The sequence below is a fragment of the Natrix helvetica genome (assembly GCF_964273705.1).
Source record: "Natrix helvetica genome assembly, chromosome: 1".
NCBI lineage: Eukaryota > Metazoa > Chordata > Lepidosauria > Squamata > Natricidae > Natrix > Natrix helvetica.
This window is the reverse complement of record NC_138548.1, coordinates 12,217,809-12,242,479: the sequence shown is the minus strand read 5'-3', so window position 1 is coordinate 12,242,479 and position 24,671 is coordinate 12,217,809. Positions and strand designations below refer to the sequence as shown.

General features: G+C 43.6%; 1 protein-coding gene across 2 annotated transcripts in view; it reads right to left on the bottom strand.

Moving 5' to 3' along the window:
* PWWP3A (PWWP domain containing 3A, DNA repair factor) overlaps window positions 1-24,671 on the bottom strand; it is a 41,005-nt gene that overhangs the window by 7,573 nt on the left and 8,761 nt on the right. The window contains exons 5-10 of one of the 2 annotated variants that reach the window (XM_081958804.1): window positions 16,381-17,271; window positions 11,944-12,060; window positions 8,955-9,025; window positions 7,418-7,497; window positions 3,695-3,755; window positions 3,100-3,175 (exon numbers count right to left, since the gene is read on the bottom strand). In XM_081958804.1, the coding sequence (XP_081814930.1) occupies window positions 3,100-3,175; window positions 3,695-3,755; window positions 7,418-7,497; window positions 8,955-9,025; window positions 11,944-12,060; window positions 16,381-17,271 (1,296 nt within the window). Of the gene's footprint in view, window positions 1-3,099; window positions 3,176-3,694; window positions 3,756-7,417; window positions 7,498-8,954; window positions 9,026-11,943; window positions 12,064-16,380; window positions 17,272-24,671 lie in introns of both variants that reach the window. The other variant, XM_081958803.1, reaches the window with a different exon arrangement.

The following is a 24,671-nucleotide window of genomic DNA, read 5'->3' as shown; positions in this document are numbered from 1 at the left end:
TTAGATAGATTTGTTTATTTCTTTATTTTATTATTTTTGTATTAAAAGTTTGTTTCTCATTAGAATATGTTTCCGGGATTTTATTTTATTTTTCGCACCTTGAAGATATGCCTGTTTGGAAAAGCCGCGATCTAAAGCCTCATGTAATTCAGGGTGAAATATCTTCCCCTGACAGTCTCCATATTTTCCGATCTTGCACTATTTTTTTTTAATGCTTATATTATTTTCCTTGCACAACATATATTGTCATTGCAATTTGCAAAAAATTGCACATGATGTCTGACACAAAAAGTCACATCTGAAACAAAAATTGTTCTAGGATCAGATCTTAAATCTGGTTCAACCTGTTTAAATTTGTGAGTCACTACTGTGAGCAAAAGTTAAATCACTTTTTACGCAGCTGGAAATCAAGAATGGTATTAACGTAAGAGAAAGAGAGCCTCAATTTACGATGACCATGTGCTTGAACTAGTTTGCCATCTGCTGTAGTTAAGAATGCAAAAAACCAAACCAAACCAAAAAGCACATCCTTAACTGCTGAATTATGAATTGTCTCTCCACATCTTCCGATCTTGCACTATTTCTTCGAGTTCTTCTATGCTCTGGCTGGTATCAACTCTGATGGTATAATACAACCACGGTGTTCTTTGATGGCCTGGTTTCCTTTTTCTGCTAAACTCTTCCAAACATAATTGCTTTCTCCCATGAAATTCCCCGCATGACATGGCCAAAATAAGTGAGACAGTTTTGTGGGGGTTTCCCCCCCACTTCCAGTGAAAAAGAGGACAAGAAAAATGCTCAAATTGGGGATGGATGGCTATGTGCAGAGGCAGTCCTGATAGGCCTTGAAAGAGTACCGGTATAATCTTATTTACTATCACCCAAAGAGAAAATGATTGACTACGGGGCGGGACAATATCACTTAAGTTCAATGTTAATGTAAATCAAATCAGGATTATCATTTTATTATTAGACTAGTTAATATTCCAGCGTTGCTCGAGTATTTATTTATAGGGAGGAAATGTTCGGACCAAACGTAATTTCTAATGTTGGATTTTCTCCCTTACCAGAGGGAGCCCCCTTGTGGAGTACTGAGAAAGCCGTTACCATGGCAACTCCACTGTACTGTACAGTAGAAACCATTGAACGGCAGTACAGTAGAAGCCATTTTAAGGTACAACAAGCTGTATCTCAACAGAACACCATCACCCTGAGGGGTGTTAGGAGTATCTTAACCCCACCGTATTTTTTTCCAGAGAGTAAATCATCTGTGTATCAAGTTTGATTGAAATTGCTTGAGGCGTTCTAGTTATGCTGGAACACACACACATACACACACACACACACACACACACATTTATATATAATCTTAATGATAATCTTAATATTATCAACTCAAAATGTCTCAACCTATTTGCTCAGTGTTGATAAAGGTAGTTCTTGACTTACAATCATTTCCTTAGTGGCAGTGTGAAGTTACTACAGCGCTGAAAAACCTGACTTATGATTCGGTCCTTGCACTTACAACTATTGCAGCATCCCCATGGTCATGTGTTCAAACGTTGGGTGTTTGACAACCGGCATGTATTCGGCTTCTCACAAGCAGTGTCAATGGGCAGAGCCAGATTCGTTTAATGATTGTGTGATTCACTTAACAACAGTGGCAATTTGTTTTTGAATAAAATCAGGTGCGATCCATGCTCAGCAGCAAAAATTCTGATTCCAATTGTGGTGGTAAGTTGAGGACTATGGACTTTATCCCCTGAAAAAACAACTCCCTGAAAAAAAGGCATCTAGAAACTTGAGCCAGTGTCCTCTTGCAAATGTCCCCCGATTACCCAAGAACCATTTTTTTAAAAAAATCTGAAACTCAGGTCCTGAATACCAAAATTGTCCACATCTGCTAGAAAATTGTCATGAAGGTAGAAAAAAATGCCGATTGATTTCTCTGGCTTTCAGTACAGGCAGGGAAGCCATCCCACAATTTCTGACCCGGACGTTTTCTAAAACTTCATTGAATGTTTTTCCATCTGTGTAACATGGACCGTAGGACAGGGGTCCCCAAACACCAGCACTGGGCCATGGCATGCCAGAAACTGGGTCGCGCAAACAAGTGAAGCCCCATCCGTGGGATGCCGGCAGCACACAAAACCACGCCCCCTCTGGTCCGCGGAAAAACCTCTCCCCACAGAACCGGTCCCTGGTGCTCAAAAGGTTGGGGGCCACTGCCATAGGATAGTCCTTGATTTATGACCAGTCACTTAGTGACTGTTCCAAGTTCTGATGGACCTACCTGGTTATTTATGGCCCAGATTCAAAATTCCGATGGCATCCTCTCACTGCAGCCATGTAGCCACACTTTGGGCATTTCGCAAACCAGGCCAGATTTCCCGCTGCTTGCAGCATCTTGCTGTCATGTAACTGCATTTTACGATAACTTTGCCCCCAACTGGCATTTAATTCCAGTTTTCAGCCAAACCATGCCTATAGTGACCCATCGATTTGCTTAATGACTGCTACAAAAGTGAAATTGTGTTGTGTTTATGACCTCGATGGGCAGCCTCCATTACGGTCATAAGTTGAGGACAAATAGGCAGGTCTGCAAAGAAGAGTTAAAGGAGACAATGCAGTGGTAGCAAAAGAAACCTCTGACCACAATTCAGTCCAAGGTTTCCACTGCTAAGCAAGGCAGTTGTTAAATGAGCTTTGCCCCATTTTACGACCTTTTGTTGCCATAGTTGTTAAGCAAATCACGGCAAATGTTAGGTGAATCATATGGTCGTTAAGTGATCTGGTTTCCCCCATTGACCTTGGTTGTTGTATGTCAACTGGGAGGGTTAAATAGTGATTATGTGTCATAAATACATGTCAGTTGCCAGGCCCCCCAAATTTTGATCACCCAACTATGAGGATGCTACAATGGTCATAGGTGTGAAAAATGACCGGTCACTAAATGTTGTAAGTCGAGGACCGGCTGTAAAGCTAGTTGGAACATTGCAGCTGCAAAATTCAGGAAAAGTTGACCAAGCTGCAAAAAGATCCCCTCATTTATAAATTTAGGATGGGCTTTAAAGAGTTCCTTGGGACTTTCCATCTTACCTACTCTAATTCTGTAATCCGCAATCAGGCTGATGCACCAGTTGAGTTCGTGGTTATAGTTCTCCCTGGCTTTCTCCTACGAAGGAAAACAAGTCAGGCAAACAGACTCCGCTTACAGAACAGGGCAGGGGTGTCAAACTCAAGGCCCGTGGGCCGGATCCATGGGCAGGTGCTTAGATCTGGCCCATGGGGCCGCCCTGGAAACAGCGAAAGACTGGCTCGCGGTGCCTCGGCCAGCGGAAACGACGCTCGGGAGGTCCTTTTCACTGGCAGAAGGCCATCACAGGCAAAAATGGAGCCCGGGGAGGGGGCCACGTGGGGTCTGTCCAGCTCTGATTTTGCTGGCAGAGTGCTAGCAAATTACTAGCATAAGTGGATCCCCCCGCCAGCACTTCCCAGGCCACCACAGGTGCCCCCAACACAAGTGACATCGAGCTGGCGACACCCACCATGGCCACGCCCACATGGACATCTTCCCCTCCCCTCCCCAAGGTCAAACACAACCCTGATGTGTCCCTCAATGAGATCGAGTTTGACACTCCTGAGAGCTTCTCAGAGCACAAGCGGCGTTTTTATTCCTGAGGGCTTTACTCACTATCAGCGTCTGTTTCTCTTTGCAGTCAAAGTGTTTTAGGTTTCTGAGGGAAGTAGAGAACCTGCAACAAGAAGGGAGAGAAGACAACATCTTAGCTCCCCCATGATTTTTTTTCAGCTCCCTCCGATATCCAGACCGGTGTCTCTTAACTTTGACCATCTTAAGAAGTGTGGACAGCAATTGCTGTCCAGAATGCTGGCTGGGGAATTCTGGGAGTTGAGTCCACATTTCTTAAGATGGTCAAGGTTGAGAGATACTGGCTTAGAACATGGACAGTCTTCCAATTGGGAAATTCTGGGATTTATAAACTCAGTTCCTTCTCCTTTGTAAACTGGAATTTGGTGTGTGTGTGTGTTTGTGTGTGATCCCAATGGAAATTAATGCCTTATGTTAGCTATTTGTTATGTTTTAATAACTTTTATGGTCCTTTCAGCACTAGGGACTTATAGCATCCTCATAGCATCAATCAGCGGTTGCTGAGGTCATATCAAGCCTGTCTGCACCGCCAACGTTTTTGACACAATGATGGTTGGCGGTTTTACTGTAACTTTACAATGAAGTAGAACTAGCGCTTCTGGACTACATCGCAAGGCTGACATCTATGACGGTATAGGGTTTCCTGCCTAGGCAGGGGGTTGGACTAGAAGACCTCCAAGGTCCCTTCCAACTCTACTATTGTATTGTATTATTGTATCTATGATAAAACTAAAAGTGGCAATGCACACGCCAACGCTAACATGCCAACAAGTCCTCCAAGATGCCTAACCTAGATATATACGTAAGTAGGTAGATAGCTACATATGGATGGAGAGAGAGGTATTGGGAGGGAGAAAGGAGAGAGGGAGAGATGGGCAGAGATGAGTGGATATGGAAGTAAAAGATATGCATGGATATCGATATGGATGGATATCGACACAGACATGTAGATAAAATGGTACATCATGGATAGATATGAATGGATAGATATAAATGGATAGACAGATATGGATAGATAGATAAAAGGAAGGATATTTGGACCTCAGGATTGAAATGAGATGTCCTTGGTGCTCTCTGAACTTGGGTTGTTTTGTTGCAGACATTTGATTGCCCAAATTAGGTGACATCATCACTGCTAGCGATTAGATCAGTGTTTCTCAAACTTGGCGACTTTAAGTCCTGTGGACTTCAACTCCCAGAATCCCCCAGCCAGCATAGCTGGCTGGGGAATTCTGGGAGTTGAAGTCCACAGGACTTAAAGTCGCCAAGTTTGAGAAACACTGGATTAGATAGATAGAAATCCTCATCTCGCACTCAAATTCAAATCTATTGCAAACCTGAAGTAAGGATGTTCAGCCTGTGGGGAGGATGCAGGACCCGTAGCCAAGAGGACGCTATAGGCAACCCCAGTTTTAAACCTATGTATATCCCTATGTTTATGGATCTAGAAAGATTCCCAACGGAGAATTTGCTTCTGATATAAAACCACACGCAATTATTTTTTAAAAGATGGCTATAATTTCTCATGCACTCAAGATATTACCGCGAGGTACACAGAAGTTAGAGTTGGTCAAGAAGATTCATGGAGGTAAAAATGAAACCAGAACTTTTCCGTTTGGGCTTAATGGAAAAAGAACTGGAGGAAAAAAACAAACGTTATTATAATATGCAGACAGCAGTGAGACTATTGTATGCCCAAAAATGGAAGGACACATCGATTCCAACTGTGGAAGAATGGTTGCAGGAGTTGATAGAGTTGGCTGAAATGGCAAAACTGACCATAAGTACTTATGTTTCCAAATGGAAACCGCTTCTGAACTTTGTACTCGATGTGGAAAAGAATGAAACTTTTTTTTTTTAACAAAGTTTTATTGTTTTTTTTTAAAAAGAATGAAACTTTGACTTTGGGTTTCGCCAATTAGACTGATAGATCTTTATAGAAATGGCTTGTTCATATTATCACAAAAAAGCAAGAAGTTGTGATTTGATGTTAATGCCTTATTTTACTGTAACAGAGAGACTAGGAAGTCAATGCTTCTTTTTCTTTCTTTTTTCTTACCTTTCCTCACTTCTCTTTCCTCTCCCTCCTCACTGCTGTTCTATTTACCGTATTTTTCGGAGTATGAGACGCTCCGAAGTGTAAGACACACCTAGCTTTTGGGGAGGAAAACAAGGGGGGGGGGGAAATCTGCCTCTGCTTCTGCCTCCCAGCAATTTGCCTCCTTGCAACAAACAACAAGTTTCAGTTTCAGCACAGCCTGATTAGCACAAGCAGCTGTTGGATCTGCCTACCAACGATCAGCTGTTTCATGCTGCATGGATTGCCATAGCCTATTGCTGCCTCCCCGTGCCCCATTTTCCACAGCGGCGAGGATCGTGGAGGTGGCAATAGGCAATGGCAATCCCTGCAGCCTGAAACAGCTGATGGTCAGAAGGCTGAACCAACAATCAGCTGTTTTTCTAATCAGGCTGTGCTGAAGCTGAAAGTCAGGATCCTGGAATGTTCCTAGGCCCCATCCTGCTCAATCCTGGATTTAATTCCAGGAAGACCAACCTGACTTTGGCACATTCACTTTTGGAGAAATACAGGAATATTCCAGAACGTGGATGAGTCTGGTTCTCACATGGTGTCTACAAACTATGCCTCCATTTCTACACAGGCAAAATGGGCAGATGAGTCCTTTTAGGCTCATCTATGGGGGAGAGACCTTTCTCTGCAGAAGAAGCAGGGAGCCTTGTTTTGGACCAGGAAATACAGGTAGGCCTCGACTTACAAATATCCATTTAGTGACAATTTGTAGTTAACAACAGCATTGAAAAAGGTGACTTAAGACTGATTTTCACACTTACAACCATTGCGCATCTCCACGGTCATGTGATGCAAATTGTTTTAATGACTTTGTTCTAGGGCTGGGATGGTGAACCTATGGCATGCGGAGCCATATCGGTGGGCACGGGAGCTCCAGCTGATTTTCGGGCCTTCTGGGCCCACTAGAAGTTGGGAAACAGGTTGTTTTCAGCCTCCGGTGGGCCTCGGGGGGAGGGGGGAGGCCATTTTCGCCCTCCCCAGGCTCCTAGAAAGGCTCTGGAGCCTGGGGAAAGAGTGAAAAACGGACCTTCTGGTCCGACCAGAAGTTGGCAAATGGGCCGATTCCGGCCTCTGGAGGGTGTTGGGGGGCGGAGTTGTTTTTGCCCTCCCCAGGCTCCCAGAAAGGGTCTGGAGCCTGGGGAGGGCAAAAAACTGGTCCACTGTGCCATCATGTGCCAAAAGTGGAGAGAGCACAGGGGAGGAGGAGTCGCACACACATGCGGGGAGGAGGGCACATAGAATTATGGGTGTGGGTACGTGTGTGCATGACCCCCCTGCTCCCCCCACTTTTGGCATGTGATGGCAAAAAGGGGAGCCATCAATGTTCTAGGGTTACGTAACCACCTTTGGTAACCTGCTGATGAGCAAAGTCAATGGGGAAGCCAGATTCACTTAACGACTGGGTTACTAACTTGACCGCTGTAGTGATTAGCTTGAACAGCTGCGGCAAGAAAGCTTGTAAAATGGGGCAAGACTCACTTAACCACTGTCTTGCTTAGCAGTGGGAAATCTGGGGCTCAATTGTGGCCATACATCACTACCACCTGTAACTCAGCCATGAGTAGGAGGTGCCAGAAAAGGGCTTCTCAACAAATGAAAGCAGAAGGAAAGGAAGGGAGAGGTGCTTTACACCAGGGAATTAAAATAGCTTGATTTACCCCTTAGTTTTCATGGCATCCATGCATTTCTCTATAAGGACGACATTGGCTTTCTTAGCTTTCCGATGTACCTTTTTCACCTGCCAGGAGACAAGCAGAACAGCTGAGCAGCTGGGAAGGTCACAGGTTTGCAATCAACGTATCTATTCAAAGGGACAAGTACACAGACTGGTTGGCCCTGTTACATCTCTGCAGCTGGCCCTTTGCAGCACATTATGAGCTAATCAGGAGGGCAGCACATTATGAGCTGGATCAGGGGTGGGCAACTAGGGCCCCCTTTATTACCTATGCCCTTCAACTCCCAGAATTCCTGAGCCAGCATGAAATTCTGGGAATTGGGAGTCCACAGGCAATAAAGGGGCCATCGTTACCTAACCCCTGGGCCAGGTCATCCCACGTGAGCACAATTAATTAAAAGGAGATCAACGCTTCTACTATTGTCATTTAGATTTTTTTTTTTAAAAAAACACAACTTTCTACATCAAAGGTGCTCCAATTTTCTCAACTTAAAAACAATTTAAAGAGGTGTGGACTTCAACGCCTAGAATTCCTCAGCTAAAATGAATTCTGGGAATGGATGTCCACTTACTTTATGACCGTCTGGGGGATTCTGGCCAATTCCCATTTCTATCATTAGGTCCCCAATGTTACTTTCAGGAAACGGAAGATGCGAACGAATGGTGGCTATTTTGTGGTTGCTAGGAGTTGAAAATGACTCCAAGGCATATAAGCAATCAAATCAATTATAGGTTGACCATTTAAGGATACAATAGCATTGAAAAAAAGGGAGGGGTCCTTGGTGTGCTCTCTGAGCGTGGTTGTTTTCCTACAGACATTTCATTACCCAAACGAGGTAACATCATCAGTGCTAGTAAGGAATGGGATTTGCTCTCAATTTATCCTTTAGCCTTATTAGTACAGATGATGTCACCTAGTGAATACACATTTCATTACCCAAATAATGAATAATGAAATAATAATGAAATATACATTTGAACTATTTTAACAGAGAGACTTCTATCAAAACACTCCCAGATATCCTTAGTAGTGGGAATACCTACATACATCTTATGTAATAAATGTGGAAACATCTTTTTAAAAAACCCCACAAAGACCAGTTCATTTTGAAAAAGCACCTTTGGGACATTGTCTTGACCATTTTTTTGGTGTTAATTAAATTTTTATATTTATATATATGTTATATATTAATTAATTAATTAATTAATTAATATATTAATATTTATATATTAATTAGATTTTTATATTCTGGGTGTAATTGTTGCATCGTTATTATTTTGGATATTTACTTTGTAAATTCAAGGGGTCATGATGTTACTCTGTGCACTTCCTAGAGCAAGAGATCTTCAAACTTGGAAACTTTAAGGCTTGTGGACTTCAACTCTCAGAATTCTGGGAGTTGAAGTCCAAAAGTCTTAAAGTTGTCAAGTTTGAGGACTACCTGTCCTAGAGTCACAGCTGCAAGATGGACAACTATATAAATTGCTTCAATAAGTAAATAAATAATCAATACTCTTACCACAGCTGGCCAGTAGGGATATCTTGGGAGCTTGCACCAAACCATCAACCCAACTTCAAAACAACAAGGCTCTACGATACACAGAGTTTGGAGAAAGGATTAAAATTGGAACAAAAGTCTTGCAAGGAATTCCTAGTGAAACTACTACTGTACTATTGTTCGGCCTTACATCCGAGAGTTGTATAGAGAGCTTTCCTTCATGTGTCTTCCAGCTTTATTGTTCCTATTTTAGGGCAATGTTTCTTAACCTCAGTAACTTCTGGATGTATGGACTTCATTTCCCAGAATTCTCATCAGTTGCTATGCTGGCTGTGGAATTCTGGGAACTGAAGTCCAACATCTGGAAATTGCCAAGAACAAGAACACTGTATTAGGGGAAGGTGCCACTGCTAGATCGCCCTTTCTCAAACTTTTATCCTGGAGGAACACTTGAAATAATGTTCAGGTTTTCCAGGAACGTAAGCATTATTAGAAATATAGCTACTGGCTGCATGCACCGCCATATTTTTTAAAAAAGAAAATCCTAATGACTTTTAGCAATCTCTCAGGGATATGCAAAGTTTCATGAAACTCCATTTGAGAAAGGCTGTGCTACGGCAACAAGGCAATGCCTCTGAATGCAATACAAATTTCAATACAGGTAGTCCTCATTAAGCAACTGCTTCCGTTAATTGAGTGTTCACAGTTACGATGATGATGGAAAAATACCCGTGTGTCCCATCTTCACATTTACAGCCTTCACAAGTCTATAACACCGTGATGGCGAACCTATGGCATATGTGCCACAGTTGGAGCCTCCGGAGAAAAACCGGCCCTATAGGCAAACTGTAAGTTCAGGAACGTACTTCCGGTTTGCTCGTAGGACTGCTTTCCGCCCTCCGGAGCCTTCAGGGAAGCTCCAGAGGACATCCGGGATGGAGGGGGGGGGGTGGAGGTTGTTTTCGACCTTCCCAGGCTCCTAGAAAGCCTCTAGAGCCTGGGGAGGGGAAAAAAAATGACAAAAGCAGTGTGTGTGCTGGTCTCGCGCGCAGGGTGTGTGTGTGTGTCGTACGCATAGCATTATGGGTGTGGCACGCCCATACACCGACCCCCATGCTCCCCCCACTTTTGGCACGGCAGCCAAAAAAGGTTGGTCATCACTGCTATATAACACAAAGGAAAACTGCAGTAAAATCATAAGCATAGCCATGCTTTCATTTAATGACTGTGTTGCCGGTTCAACTGTGGTCACTAAGCAAGGACTACCTACGTATATACTTGCTGGGGAATCCACAAAAAGCTGAAAGGGGTTGAAAAGAGGCTTGGCTGTACACGAAGAGCTAAGCATCCACACGAGGATTTCAGAAAGGAGGACTTCTGATAAGCATGTTGATCTCACTCATTCGCAGAAGCCGAATAGGGGGGGAAAATGTGCGCACATCGTCTACACATGATGCCTCATTGTGGCTTTCCATTTTTAAAATAAATTTGGGGCCTTTGAATCCTGGCATCTACCTGGACAAGCCCATGCCTCACCACGGCCAACTTGCCGCAGCCAACTCAACATTGGCCAACTCGCCGCGGCCAACTCAACATTGGCCAACTTGGTGTGGCCAACTCAACATTGGCCAACTTGGTGTGGCCAACTCAACATTGGCCAACTCTCCGCAGCCAACTCAACATTGGCCAACTTGGCGTAGCCAACTCTCCGCAGGACAAGAGTTACATCAATATTGAAGAAATGGTGGAAGCACGCCAAAGGAGGGAGGAATGTGATTGACAAAAATTAAAATAACTTTTTAAATTCAACACTTCAGTTTTATTACTTAAAATAATTTTTTTAAATTATTGTAAGTAATGAAACTGAATTGTCAAATTGTCCCACAGCAAATTGTCCCGGGTGAGTTGCCCCACAACAAGTTGGCTGCTGTGAATTGGTTGTGGTGAGTTGTTCCATTTTGCCCACAGGAGGCTTAAAGGAGACATAAGGGCAACCATATACCACTGGACAAAGTGTCACACACACACACACACACACACACACACACACACCTTTACTTAGGTTTCAACATTTTTGTGGCTGAACAAGTGGGCAGAAGAGGCAGGGCCTTCTCAGAGGTCAACCAACTTCATGGAGAGTCACCCCTCCCCCCCCCACATTCAAGACATTATAATTCCTACCAGGTACTATAACCGGGATGACGAACCTATGGCACACGTGCCACAGGTGGCACGAGGAGCCATTTGTCAGGACACGCGAAGTGTTGCCCTGCCAGCTGGCCAGCACGCATGTGCGCGCTGGCCAGCTGAGTTCAGCCTTTTTTAAAGCCACTTTTCGCCCTCCCCAGGCTCCAGAGGCTTTATAGGAGCCTGGGGAGGGCGAAAAGAGCCCCTCCCCCCCGAAGGTTTCAGGAGCTTTCCTGAAGCCTCCGGAGTGCAAAAAACTGGCCCTATGGGCAAAGTGGAAGTTCAGAAACGGACTTCCGGTTTGCTCATAGGGTCGGTTTAAGCCCTCCGGAGGCTTCAGGGACCTTCAGGAGGCTTCCCTGAAGGCTCCGGAGGACTAAAAACGGCCCTATGAGCAAACCAGAAGTCACTTCCGGTTTGCTCGTAGGCTTGTTTTTTGCCCTCTGAAGTCTTCAGGGAAGCCTCCTGAAGGTCCCTGAAGCCTCTGGAGGGGCGGGGGAGGCTGTTTTTGCTCTCCCCAGGCTCCTATAAAGCCTCGGGAGCCTGGGGAGGGCGAAAAAAGCATGCAAAAAATGGGGGGGGGGGTTCCGCATCTGTCATGCGCACATGCGCACTGGGGGGTGTCACGCATTGCATTATGGGTGCGGCACGTCCGCGCACAACCCCCCTGCGCTCCCCCCATTTATGGCACGCGAGCCAGAAAAGGTTCGCCATCGCTGTACTATAAGGTTTAGTTCAGCCATTGCTTATTTTTAAGGGAAACTACGTTGATTCGGACGTACAATATTTTGTAAGAAAGCTGCAGGGGGAAAATAGCACCTACCTTGATGCAAGAAAATGCTGGGTAATTCCTCCTCCTCTTCTTCTTCATCCTTTGACTCTGGGCTCGGGCTCACGTTCCTTACGGGACTCAGCTGCAGTGAAAGATCAGATGCCTGATCTGCTAATGAAGGAACACCGTGCCCATTTCAGTTTTACATGTACAGCATTGGATATCGCACTGACAACTCTCAAAGGTGGGCCTGGAGATACGGCACAAGGAGGACCTGCAGGCAGTCCTCGGCTTATGACTGGGACGGAGCCCAGAATTATGCTCTAAGTCATTGCTGGTTATTAAGCGGATCACCATGGGACTTTATTATTTTGTAATTGTCAATCGTTAAGCAAATCCATTGTCTGCAATTGCCCCCCCCCTTTTTTTTTTTGCCAGATATTGGAAGTACTGTATTTTTCGAAGCATAACACGCACCTTTTTCCATCCAAAATGAAAATCAGAGTACACTGAATACAGCATTTTTGGCCTCCCGAAACCCCGCTCCTGTACATCCCATTTTTTTGCAAAAAATGGATGTGCAGAGGGTTTGGGAGCCATGCAAATTGCTCTTGGGGGCTGGGGAGGGCAAAAACGAGCAAAGAACGGGCCGTTTTTTGCTCCTTTTTGCCCTCCCCAGCCCCCAGGAACACTCTACAAGCCTCCAAAAGCCTCTGCACGCCCTGTTTTTTGCAAAAAAAACAGCCTGTTTCCACGAAAAAGGGCCGTTTTTTGCTCCTTTTTCCCCTCCCCAGCCCCTAGGAGGACTTTGTAGGCCTCTCAAACTCTCTGCATGCCTGTTTTTCACAAGGGAGTCCTGCAGAGTGCCCCTGGGGGCCGGGGAGGGCAAAACCTTTTTTTATAAAAAATTGCCTCTTCAAAATCTTGGTGCATCTTATACTCCGGTGCGTCTTATAGTCCGAAAAATACGGTAAACACCAGTTTCTGGCCAAAAAACCCCCACCCCATTGTAAATCACATTCTCATGACCACTGCAAATGGCTGTCAATTCGGGCAGCTTGCCTGAGTCCTCAAAATAGGATTAGCCATTGGGACGTCAATTCACGTTGTGAGTAACCCTGGGGAGACCCTTTGTAATTTCAAACAGTCGCAAAGGAACCGGTCGTAAGTCAAAGACTTATCTGTAACCCAGTTTTACCTTTTAAACCAGACATTTCATTTCTTGTCTGGGTTTTGCTCTAGTTCAGGGGTGTTCAAACTTGGGAACTTTAAGACTTGTGGACTTCAACTCCCAGAATTCCCCAGCCAGCCATGGTCTTATTTTGGGGGGAACCAGGGTAAGGATTAATAGTAAAAGAAGTTATCTAAAGTATAGGAGATGTATTAATAGTTAGCATAACTAATAGAGTTAAATAAATCACAATGGGATTGTTATAATATTAGATACTTAAGGTATTGGAAATTAAGCCAAGATGAGATCAAATAATGAATAAGATTGTACATTTTAATGTTGGCACAAGATATTTGTACCCGGATGACACCCTGGTTAATGGAAAATGGATTGTTTATCTAAAAATAAAATAAAATAAAATGATATCTAATTATGGTTTGAATACTAAAGCACATGACTTTTTCATGCATCAGATTCAGCTATAAGCCGCTCAAAAGCTGGACCATTTAAATAGGAGCCAGCCGTGTGCAGCAGCTGCCAAAAAAGCCAACACAGTCCTAGGCTGCATCAACAGAGGGATAGAATCAAGATCACGTGAAGTGTTAATACCACTTTATAATGCCTTGGTAAGGCCACACTTGGAATACTGCATTCAGTTCTGGTCGCCACGATGTAAAAAAGATGTGGAGACTCTAGAAAGAGTGCAGAGAAGAGCAGCAAAGATGATTAGGGGACTGGAGACTAAAACATATGAAGAACCGGGTATGTTTAGCTTAAGAGAAAGAAGGACTAGGGGAGACATGATAGCAGTATTCCAATATCTCAGGGGTTGCCACAAAGAAGAGGGAGTCAAACTATTCTCCAAGGCACCTGAGGACAGAACAAGAAGCAATGGGTGGAAACTAATCAAGGAGAGAAGCAACCTAGAACTGAGGAGAAACATCCTGACAGTGAGAACAATTAATCAGTGGAACAGAAGTTGCCTCCAGAAGTTGTGAATGCCCCAACACTGGAAGTCTTTATGAAGATGTTGGATAGCCATTTGTCTGGAACGGTATAGGGTTTCCTGCCTAGGCAGGGGGTTGGACTAGAAGACCTCCAAGGTCCCTTCCAACTCTGCTATTGTATTGTATTGTAAAAGGAAGATTGATGGCAAATAAATAAAGTAAAAATAAATAAATAAGTTATGTGCTCCCCCCCCCCCCTAATTAGTTGTGTCTGGTTCTCAGGGACTGCCTGGAAAAATCCCAACTGTTTTCTTGGCAAGGTTTTAAGTGGTTTGCTGCCATCTGCTTCCCAGGACTGAGAGAAAGTGACTGGTCCAAGGTCACCCAGCTGGCTTTGTGCCTAAGGGGGGGGAGGGTTGTGAGTCAGAATTCACAATATCTCTGTTTCTAGCCTGGTGCCTTTAACGCTACACCAAAATAGCTCTCTTTTAATGTCATGGCTGGGAATCCCCAATGGCTGGAAGTTCACGTGGCATGGCAAACGTGAGCCAGCCGGGTGCGGCAGCTGTCAAAAAAGCCAACAGAGTCCTAGGCTGCATGAAAAGCGAGATAGAATCAAGATTATGTGAAGTGTTAGCACTGCTTTAGAAGGCCTTGGTAAAACCACATTCGGAATATTGAATCCAGGTTTGGTCACCATATCATTAAAAAGCTGCAGAGATGCTGGAAAGAGTGCAGAGAAGAGCAATGAAGATGATTAGGGGACTGGAGGCTGAAACATATGAAGAACAGTTGCAGGAACTGGGTATGTCTAGTTTAATGAAAAGAAGGACTAGGGGAGACATGATAGCAGTCTTCCAATATCTCAGGGGCTGCCACAAAGAAGAAGGAGTCAAACTATTCTCCAAGGCACCTGAGGGTAGAACAAGAAGCAATGGGTGGAAACTAATCAAGGAGAGAAGCAACTTAGAACTGAGGAGAAACTTCCTGACAGTGAGAACAATTAATCGGTGGAACAGCTTGCCTCCAGAAGTTGTGAATGCCCCAACAGTGGAAGTCTTTAAGAAGATGTTGGATAGCCATTTGTCTGAAATGGTATGGGGTTTCCTGCCTAGGCAGGGGGTTGGGCTAGAAGACCTCCAAGGTCCTTTCCAACTCTGCTATTGTATTGTATTGTAAGAAGCAATGGGTGGAAACTAATCAAGGAGAGAAGCAACTTAGAACTGAGGAGAAATTTCCTGACAGTGAGAACAATTAATCAGTGGAACAGAAGTTGCCTCCAGAAGTTGTACGGAGGTTTTTAGGAAGAGATTGGACAACCATTTGTCTGAAATGGGCAGAGATGGCGAACCTTTTCTGGATCGCGTGCCAAAAGTGGGGAGGAGCGCAGGGGAGGGGTCGTGTGCGGGCGTTCCGCACCCATAATGCTATGCGTGTGACACCACACCCCTGCATGCATATACACATGACCAGCGCTCCACCCCCCCACTTTTGCCATGCTTCTTTCGCCCTCCCCAGGCTCCAGAAGCTTTTTAGGAGCCTAAGGAGGGCGAAAACAGCCCCCCCCTCCAGGCCCTCCTGAAGGCCTTTTTCGTTCCGGAGGGCGAAAAATGGCCCTACGAGCAAAGCGGAAGTCTGTTCCTGAAGTCCCGGTTTGCCGGTAGGGGCGGTTTTTCCTCTGCATCAAAAAATCGGCGAAACAGCCTCAAAAGTAGGCCAAAGTCAGGTGGCCATTGCACGCATGCACGCTGGAGCTGACATGACAACGCCTCGCGCGCCCTAACAAATGGCCCTGCGTGCAACATAGGTTCGCCATCACGGGTAGAGTGTCTGTTGCTTGAGCAAGGGGTTGGACTAGAAGACCTTTAAGGTCCCTTCCAACTCTGGTTGTTGTCCTGTTATATAAAAAGCCACACCTGTAGGAAATGTCCAGGCTGAGCCCGACAGAGGGGGTTAAACGTCATGAGTCCCTTCCCCCCGCTTACAAATGCAGCCCACTGTGAATTCCTTATTTACCACCAAATTGCTTGAGCTATTAGTAGTTCGGATTCTTTTGCAGAGGGCTTAAGCTTATAATAAATCTTTACACCGATTTGAACTGCCTGGATCGCCCGATTTCCCTGGCGCTTGGCAGTAACTTGGTGGTGGTGGTCAATTTTTTAAAGCCTTTTTTCCCTGCCTATTTGCACAAACCGGCAGGGAAAAAAAAGCTTTAAAAAGCGTGGGGAAAGCTTCCCCCGATTGCGCGGCTCACAGGCTCAGCCGAACCGGGTGGATTTCACCCCCCCCTTGCTCCCCCTCCACTTCTAGGTCTCCCCAAAACTCACAACTTCCCCCAACGTATCTTTTGCAGGTGGACATTCCTCTTACCTTCCTTATCCACAAATTCTGGAAACCAGCCTCCTGGAACTCCAGCTGTATACGGAGCAGGCTCTTTTTTCAGTTCCCAAGGAGGACAGTCCAGAGAAGGTTTTCTGGGCTCTCTCCCACTCGGGCATTGTGACCTTTCCAGGGGATGTTCCTGAGTGGCCAGGACTTGCTTTGAGCAAGCGGCTTCCAAGCGCAGGGAGCGCCTGCTCCCCCTGGAGGGCTGCTGCCACTTCTTTCGCTTCCGTCTCTCTCGCTTGACCGGGAGAGCGCTTGTTGGCTGGGATGAAAACCCGTTGAGGGCGGGTCCCAGCAAATTCCTCCGCAGGTTTGAGGCGGCCTCGTCTCTTCCCTTTGCTGGCGGGAACCTGGGGCAGCACTTGCGCGAATTAGAGTCCGGGGTGCTAGTTCTCACCGGCCGCTTCCTTCCAAATGGACCGCCAGCTTGCCGATGCCCCTTGGAGGCCAGGGGAGACCTCTGGGAGAGTTGGGGTGGCACTGCAGGACGATGTGCAATGTTTGCCTTTGGGGCTTTCAAAACTTTGCCAGTCTCCCAGGCTGGCTCCCTGACACCTGGAAGGTTCTCCGATGCAGAGGAGGGAGGTTTGCAGGTAGACAGGCTATTGGTTCTCGACTCTAAAGGTCTCAGTGATCTGCTTGGAGAATCTGGAAAGGCCCTGCCTGTCCCACGGGGGCTTCTTTGGGGAGAAAGGGGCTGCTGGGGCGTTGAGGATTGCTCTTGCTGTCCTTTCCCGGTTGATGCCTCTTTACTCCTTCGCCTAAAAGAGTCAGGACTTTTAGGGGTTGCCTGTTTCTTCATGATCTCCAGCAACTCCCGCAAGGCTCGGCGATAAGTTAACTCTTCTACCACCTTCTGGGCTTCACTGCTCGGACCTGGGGAGAGAGTCAACAGTGATCAGCCGAGGGTGGTGGTGGTGGTGATGGTGTATTTATTATTTATCCAACTTATATGCCACTCATCACACCTGGAGGTGACTCTACCTGGCGTACAACCAGTAAAAACTGATAAAAATTAAAGCAATGGATCGTAAGTTTAGTTTAAAATCGACAAAGATGGGGAGGAAAGAGCAAGATGCACATGGGGAGAAGCAAGGTCTTATCTTAGGCTGTTAACCACCATCAGAAGGATGCACTTCCATTGGGCTCCAGGTCAGTTGGGAGAACTAGGTAGAAGGATAGGAAAGTGGGACAGGCCAATCCCTTTGGGGTGAGACTGTTCCTCGGGTAACCTGGACCCTTCCCATGTGGGGTTTTAAAGGTAATAACCAACACGTTGAATTGCACCTGGAAGCAAACTGACAGCCAGAATGGGTGGTGAAACATCGGTGTAATATCGTCCACCTTAAAGGCTCCAAGAACTGTCCATGCGCCTGCCTTCTGTGCCAGTTGTAGCTTCTGAGTGCTCTTCAAGGGTAGCCCCATGGAGAGCATGTTGCAACAGTCCAGGAGAGAGATGACCAGAGTTTGAATGACCGAACACTGGAACTCCTGATCCAGGAGTTCAGACTGTGACGGAGGAAAGAGTTGGTCAAAAGAAGAACTTCTATGTTTAGGGCGATTGACTTCTCCACTCCTTGAGGGCTTTAGATAAAGAAGTAATTAAATAGTATACAAACACACACAGAGATACACACACACACACACCATTTTTTCTAAATGTCTGAAGGGTTTGGAAGGGTCACAATTGCCTTGGAATCCATTTTGGACAAAGAAAATGCTTTAAATAATGTGACTGGCTTAACGTGGGAGATATTGTGAGCTCAGTTCTAGATCACAGCAAAAAAGCAAATCACACACTTTTTTTTTTGTTTGCCAGTGCAAAGGAAAGTTATATTTATACTATAGAACGTCTATCCTACTGACACTCTCATTCACGTAGCTTTTACTCTGGGCAAAACACTGCATCGTAGGTCAACAATTTTTGAACTAAGTTACCTCAAATGGGCTAACTTGCAGAATGAATCCGAAATCTGGAATCCATGACCTCCATGGAATTGAAATACTGCCAATTTTATGAAACATGTTAATGACATAAAAGTGGTCATAACACATTTTATGACATAATATAAAATGTCATAAAACCTTTCCTAGGGTCAACTGCAGGATAATTTATAGTTTCCTTTTACACCGGCCTAACCCAACCCTTGCAAGGCTTTCCCTTAAGTTCCGAAATGGGAAACAGAGAGCAGCAACTGGGGGAGGGGAAAGAGTATATATTTAATCTGTGGAACTCCCTGCCTCTGGAGGGTAAGTTAGCACTCACTTGGGTTTTCTTCTTACCCACTGGTTAAACCTGTTTTTAGGAACGTATAAAAAGCTTGAGCATTTTACAAAGACGTATTTGAAGAAATATATCCCCTGCTATATCATCCCAACTTATGGAATACTTTTTTCTGTCACCATTTTGAATCTTGTAGCATCTATGTAACTATGTATCTATCTATGTCTGTCTTTCTGTCTCCATCCATCTCCTCTCTCTCCCTCTCTCTGTATCTACCTATGTATCTCTCGCTATCTATCCATTCATGTCTGTCTGTCGGTCTCCATCCATCTATCTTTATATCTATCTCTGTCTGTCTATCTCTCACTCTCTCTGTCTGCATATCTGTCCATTATCTATCATCTATCTATCTATCTATCTATCTATCTATCTATCTATCTATCTAATCTGTCAAACCTGCCTGTGTGTCCATCTATCTGTCTGTCTGTCTATCTAATCATCTGTCAAACCTGTCTGTGTGTCCGTCCCTCCGTCTGTCTGTCTCCCTCTTGTCTGTCTACCTACCTACCTACCTACCTAGTCATCTGTCAAACCTGCGTGTGTGTGTGTGTGTGTGAGAGAGAGAGAGACTGTCTCTCTTCTGTGTCTCTGTTTGTCTATCATCTATCTGTCTATCATCTATCTATCTATCATCTATCTATCTATCTATCTATCTATCTATCTATCTATCTATCTATCTATCTATCTACGTATCTACCTATCTACCTACCTACCTACCTACCTATCATCTATCTATCATCTATCTATCATCTATCTATCTATCTATCTATCTATCTATCTATCTATCTATCTATCTATCTATCTACGTATCTATCTATCTATCTATCTACGTATCTATCTATCTACGTATCTATCTATCTATCTACGTATCTATCTATCTATCTACGTATCTATCTATCTATCTATCTATCTATCTATCTATCTATCTATCTACGTATCTATCTATCTATCTATCTATCTATCTATCTATCTATCTATCATCTATCTATCTATCTACGTATCTATCTGTACGTATCTATCTATCTATCTACGTATCTATCTACGTATCTATCTACGTATCTATCTATCTATCTATCTATCTATCTATCTATCTATCTACGTATCTATCTATCTATCAATCTATCTATCAATCTATGTATCTATCTATCATCTATCTATCTATCTATCTATCATCTATCTATCTATCTATCATCTATCTATCTATCTATCTATCTATCTATCTATCTATCTATCTACCTACCTACCTACCTACCTACCTACCTACCTACCTACCTACCTACCTAATCTAATCTATCTATCCACCATCCCCCTCACTGAGGCAATCTAGGTGGTGTACAAATAAAATATTTAAAACCTTTAAAAAGAAAAAGGGGGGGGAGATGTGAAAATTTAATTAAAATGTGGGGGGGCAGGAGGGGGGGCTTTCAGGGCACTAACCAGCCCCACCCTGGCTGCTTCTTGGTACGCCTCAAGCAAGAACCATATTTCCACGGCCTTCCCCAAAGGCCAGGCGAGTGGAGGCCCACCTCACCTCTTGGCGGGGTAGGGGGAGTGAACGTACGACAGGGCCGGGGGGCGATGGGGACAAATTTTGCACTGGTTTCTACCCTGGCTGAGGAATTCTGGGAGTTGAAGTAGACAAACGTCAAACTTGAGAGGGTTGAAAAGCATTGGGTATATTGAAGTGATGTGGAGGGATTTTTATTTTTTATTTTTTGCTATTAATCCCTCAGAACAACTTGCTTTTTAACGTTGTGGTTTTCTTTTCCTGCTTTTGATCTTGTGAAGCTGCTCAGAGTCCTTTTTGGAGTTGGGTGGCCTAGAAACGGAATCAATTAAAGTGGAGGGGGGGGGAATGCAGGAAGGCTTATAAAAGAAAGCACACCGGACCCCTAATTAACCAGAAGAATTCACTAGCTGAAAATATGGCCCTGCCAGGAATTTGGATAGTATCAAAAATGTATAAAGGTACCTCCGGTCAATGCTGGGAATGTGAGAAAAAAAACCCATGAAGGAACATTTTATCCTGGACTGGTGAGAAACCCAACAAGCTTTGGATATAAATACACCAACAGTACGAAGAATTTTAAAGATTCATATTGCAACAAAAAGAACACCCTGGAGGTTTTTTATTGGGATTTATGGATACTAAATTATAAAAGACTCAGAGAAGATTACTTTTGTGTATGATAATGGCACCAAGGTTATTAAATGCACAAAGATGGAAGAGTAGTGAGATTTCCACACCGCAGGAACAGATTGTTAAAATGACAGAAATTGGTCAGGGAAGAAAACAAGTGTTGTTTTTTTTAAAAAAAGACTAGAAATATTCTATGGTCTTTTTGTTAAAGGAAGCAAAAAAAAAATTAACATGGATTTATTAATTGAAACACATAATTAAATAAAGGGCTGAAGGGATGTCTGGAAGTGGTAAGAGGGAAGGGATACGATAGATTCGTTAATAACTGCGGAAGAGAAAAAAGTTTATAATGTTAGTTGTATTTTCTTGCACTTCTTTCCTCTTTTTTTGGTTTTCCCTCTCTTTATTTTTTATTTTATGTAAAATTCTCAATAAATACAAATGAATAAAAGAATGTGGGTGGCTATTCAAGAGGTAGAATGAATTTATGGGGGGGGGCAAACCTATCAAGAGCTTAGAGTTACCTTGAACCACGAGGTGGGCAGCAAATTAATTTGATGATAATAATAATAATGTCCATCTGTGGCTCAAATGCCAAAGGCAGTCTGAACATCTGGCTGATCGTGCAATGAGTCAAAATAACAACAACAACCATTTTTATTGGTCAAATGCAAAAGGCAGCTTTACTTGGAATAGCTTACATCCTGCAACACCATCAAAGATCAACATCTGCCTATCTCAGGTCCTTGGGAAGGACTTGCTAGAGGGATAAAATTTCCAAATCCAGATCGAACATCTGGCTGACTGTGCAACAGACCATAATAATCTTGATCCTAAAGATTCAGAATTAACCCCCAACTTGCAATCCCCAGTAGGCTTGCAAATACCAGCTGCAGAGAAACAACAGAGGGAGAAACAAGAAAGCTTCATCTCCTGCTTAGGATTAGCTTTCGGCCACACCTTCAGTCTCAGCCCAAGTCTACTCATAGGTGTTGGTTGTGAGAAAATAGGTAGAGGGACTATTAAAGTACATTGCCTTGAATTGTACAGGCTGTCCTCCACTTACAAACACAATCGAGCCCCAATTTTTTGTTGCTAAGTGAGGCAATAAAGTGGCTTTCGCCTCCTTTTATGACCTTTTTTTGCCACCGTTGTTAACTGAAGCACTGCAGGGGTGGTATTTACTTACCTTCCTTACTGGTTTGCAAATGTGCGCTTTTCGCTAAAAAAAGGAGCTAAATGGGATGCCATAGAGCCGGGGCGGGTAGGCGGGGCCACCCGTGGTTTCCGCTATTGGTTCGGGTGAACTGATCCGAACCAGTAGCATACTACCTCTGAAGCACTGCAGGTAAGTCAGTAATATGGTTGTTAAGTGAATCGCGTTTCCCCCTTGTCAGAAGGTCGCAAAAAGTGATCACATGACCGCGGGACACTGCGGGTGTCATAAATATGACTCAGTTGCCAAGCAGCTGAATTTTGAACATGTGATCAAAACATGGGGATGCTGCAATGGTTGTAAGTGTGAGAAACAGGCATTTTTTTTTCAATGCCGCTGTAATTCGAATGGTCATTAAATGAACTGTTGTAAACCGAGGATTACCTGTACCAATACGGCGATGTGTGTGTGTGTGAATTATGATGCACCTTAGCCTGAAGCACCAAGGCTATTTTTTTTTGCTTCCTAAATTATTTTTTCTTAAAGGCAGCCCTCAACCTATGACCAATGACTTAGCAATCATTTGAAGTTCAGATGGACCTCCCTGAGGTTATGGCCTGATTATGAAATTCTGTCGGCCATTTTCCCCCTCCGAGCATGCGACCACAATTTGAGTGCTTGATAACCAGTCTGCATTTATGGCTGTCTTTAATATCCCACGGTCAGCTGACGGTTTGTTATGACGTTTTTGCTGAAAACTGGCATTCCCATCCAGTAAAAAAAAAAAAGGCATAAAATCAGGACGTGACTCGTTGTGATTGCCTGGCTCTATTATGGTCATATGTTGAGGACTACCTATACTGAGTTTATCATGACCTGCTTCATTTATTCTTTTCCTCTCAAGCTGCCTTTTGTATAGAGGTTGTGTCCGGGATTAAGAGTAACAGAGTTGGAATGGACCTTGGAGGTCTTCTAGTCCAACCTCCTGCTCAGGCAAGAAATCCTGTATCATTTCAGAACAATGGTTGCCCAATCTCTTCTTAAAAACCTCCAGTGTTGGAGAAAGAATGAGTTCTATTCCTAAATCTGTTTTTAATCTGTCTTTAACTCCAATTTGTACGTAGGTTGGAACTGGCACTTACAAATGGACTGCCAACTACTAAAAAGGGGGTGGATGGCATTGTTCTTTCTCAAGCCAACAAACAGCTAAAGTCACATAATGCTTTCAGGAACTGGTGAAAACGGGCTGTCTATTAAAGACACATAGCAATTCCTGGTTCCTGCAAGCATTGTGTGGCTTCAGCAGTTTGTCGGCTCGAGGGAGGGGAACACTGCCTGTCATTTTTCGCAATAGCCAGACCTTTCATATCTAGGAGTTGTCCTTAAGTCTAATCCATTCTTACACTTTCAAAGAATTTTTTTTAAAAAAAAATTCAACAAACGAAAAACACATTAAAAGTGCTGTAACAAAAAAGTAAAAATAAAATACTTTTGGATTATATATAAAGGTTAATAAAAAAGAACTAAGTTAGATACAGTAAAGTCTTGAATATTAGGGGGAAAATGTTATGATACAGTTAAATAAAGGAATAGAATAGAATAGAATAAATTTAATTTGTTAGCCGCTCCCTCTCCAAAAGGACTCGGGGCGGCGTACAATAAAAACCCATACATATATACATATACATACAAATACATATACACATACACACAAACACATACACGTACAAGGAGGAGGTAACAATCGTTAAATGCATACAACAGTAGTAATAGAATTAAAATTAACAATTAAAATACCCTCAGTTAAAATTACAAATTTAAAAAGACTGTCAGGAGGAATGGGATAAAACTATGGTTGAGCCAGGCCAGCTAATTGAAAAAGGTGGGTCTTGAGCTTTACATGGAAGGAGCGGAGATCGGAGGTAATCCTGATGTCAAGGGGGAGGTCATTCCACAGGGCTGGGCCCATCACAGAGAAGGCTCTGCTCCTAGGCGTCGCCCCCCGGAGGGATAATGATAACAACGTATATATAGGTATGGGTACAACATAAGGAAATTGGATGTAAATTGTAAACAGTGATTTGGAAAGAAGGATTAGAAAACTTTGTTATTAAATATTATGGATGTTTAGCTAGAATAGGACATAAGGATTCAGTGTTATTGGAGGATTTTAGAAATAGTAAATGAAATGCCAGTATGTGGTTATGTATTAAATCTTGGTACATTTTATGATGAAGGACGTTTAAACAATTATAGCCAAATGAAAATGGAGGTATGATGATGGTAACATGTATAAATATCTGAGTTAAAATACTTGAGTTAATATGAATTATGTTTGTTGACTGTGGAAGAGATGCATGTAAGTCTTTTTGTAGTCAACTGATACACTTTCTACAGTATGTAAAGAAGGATGTGTTGTGTTTGTTTTGAAAAATTTAAAAAAAAACTTTTATTAAAAAAAAAGTAAAAATAAAATAAAATTATATCCCCCCTTCCCCAGTCCATTAGGAACGATGGCATAATTTTATCCCTGAGTATGTTCTTATCCTTTTATTCCTTTTCTTTGGAATTAGATCTTTTACGGCTGCAAATCAGTGTTATGAAACAAAAACCATTGTGAGAATTTTGGCAAAGAACACAATAGAATCCAGAGAACCATTTTAAACAGTTTGCCTGTCTTCATCTACTTAAGTCTA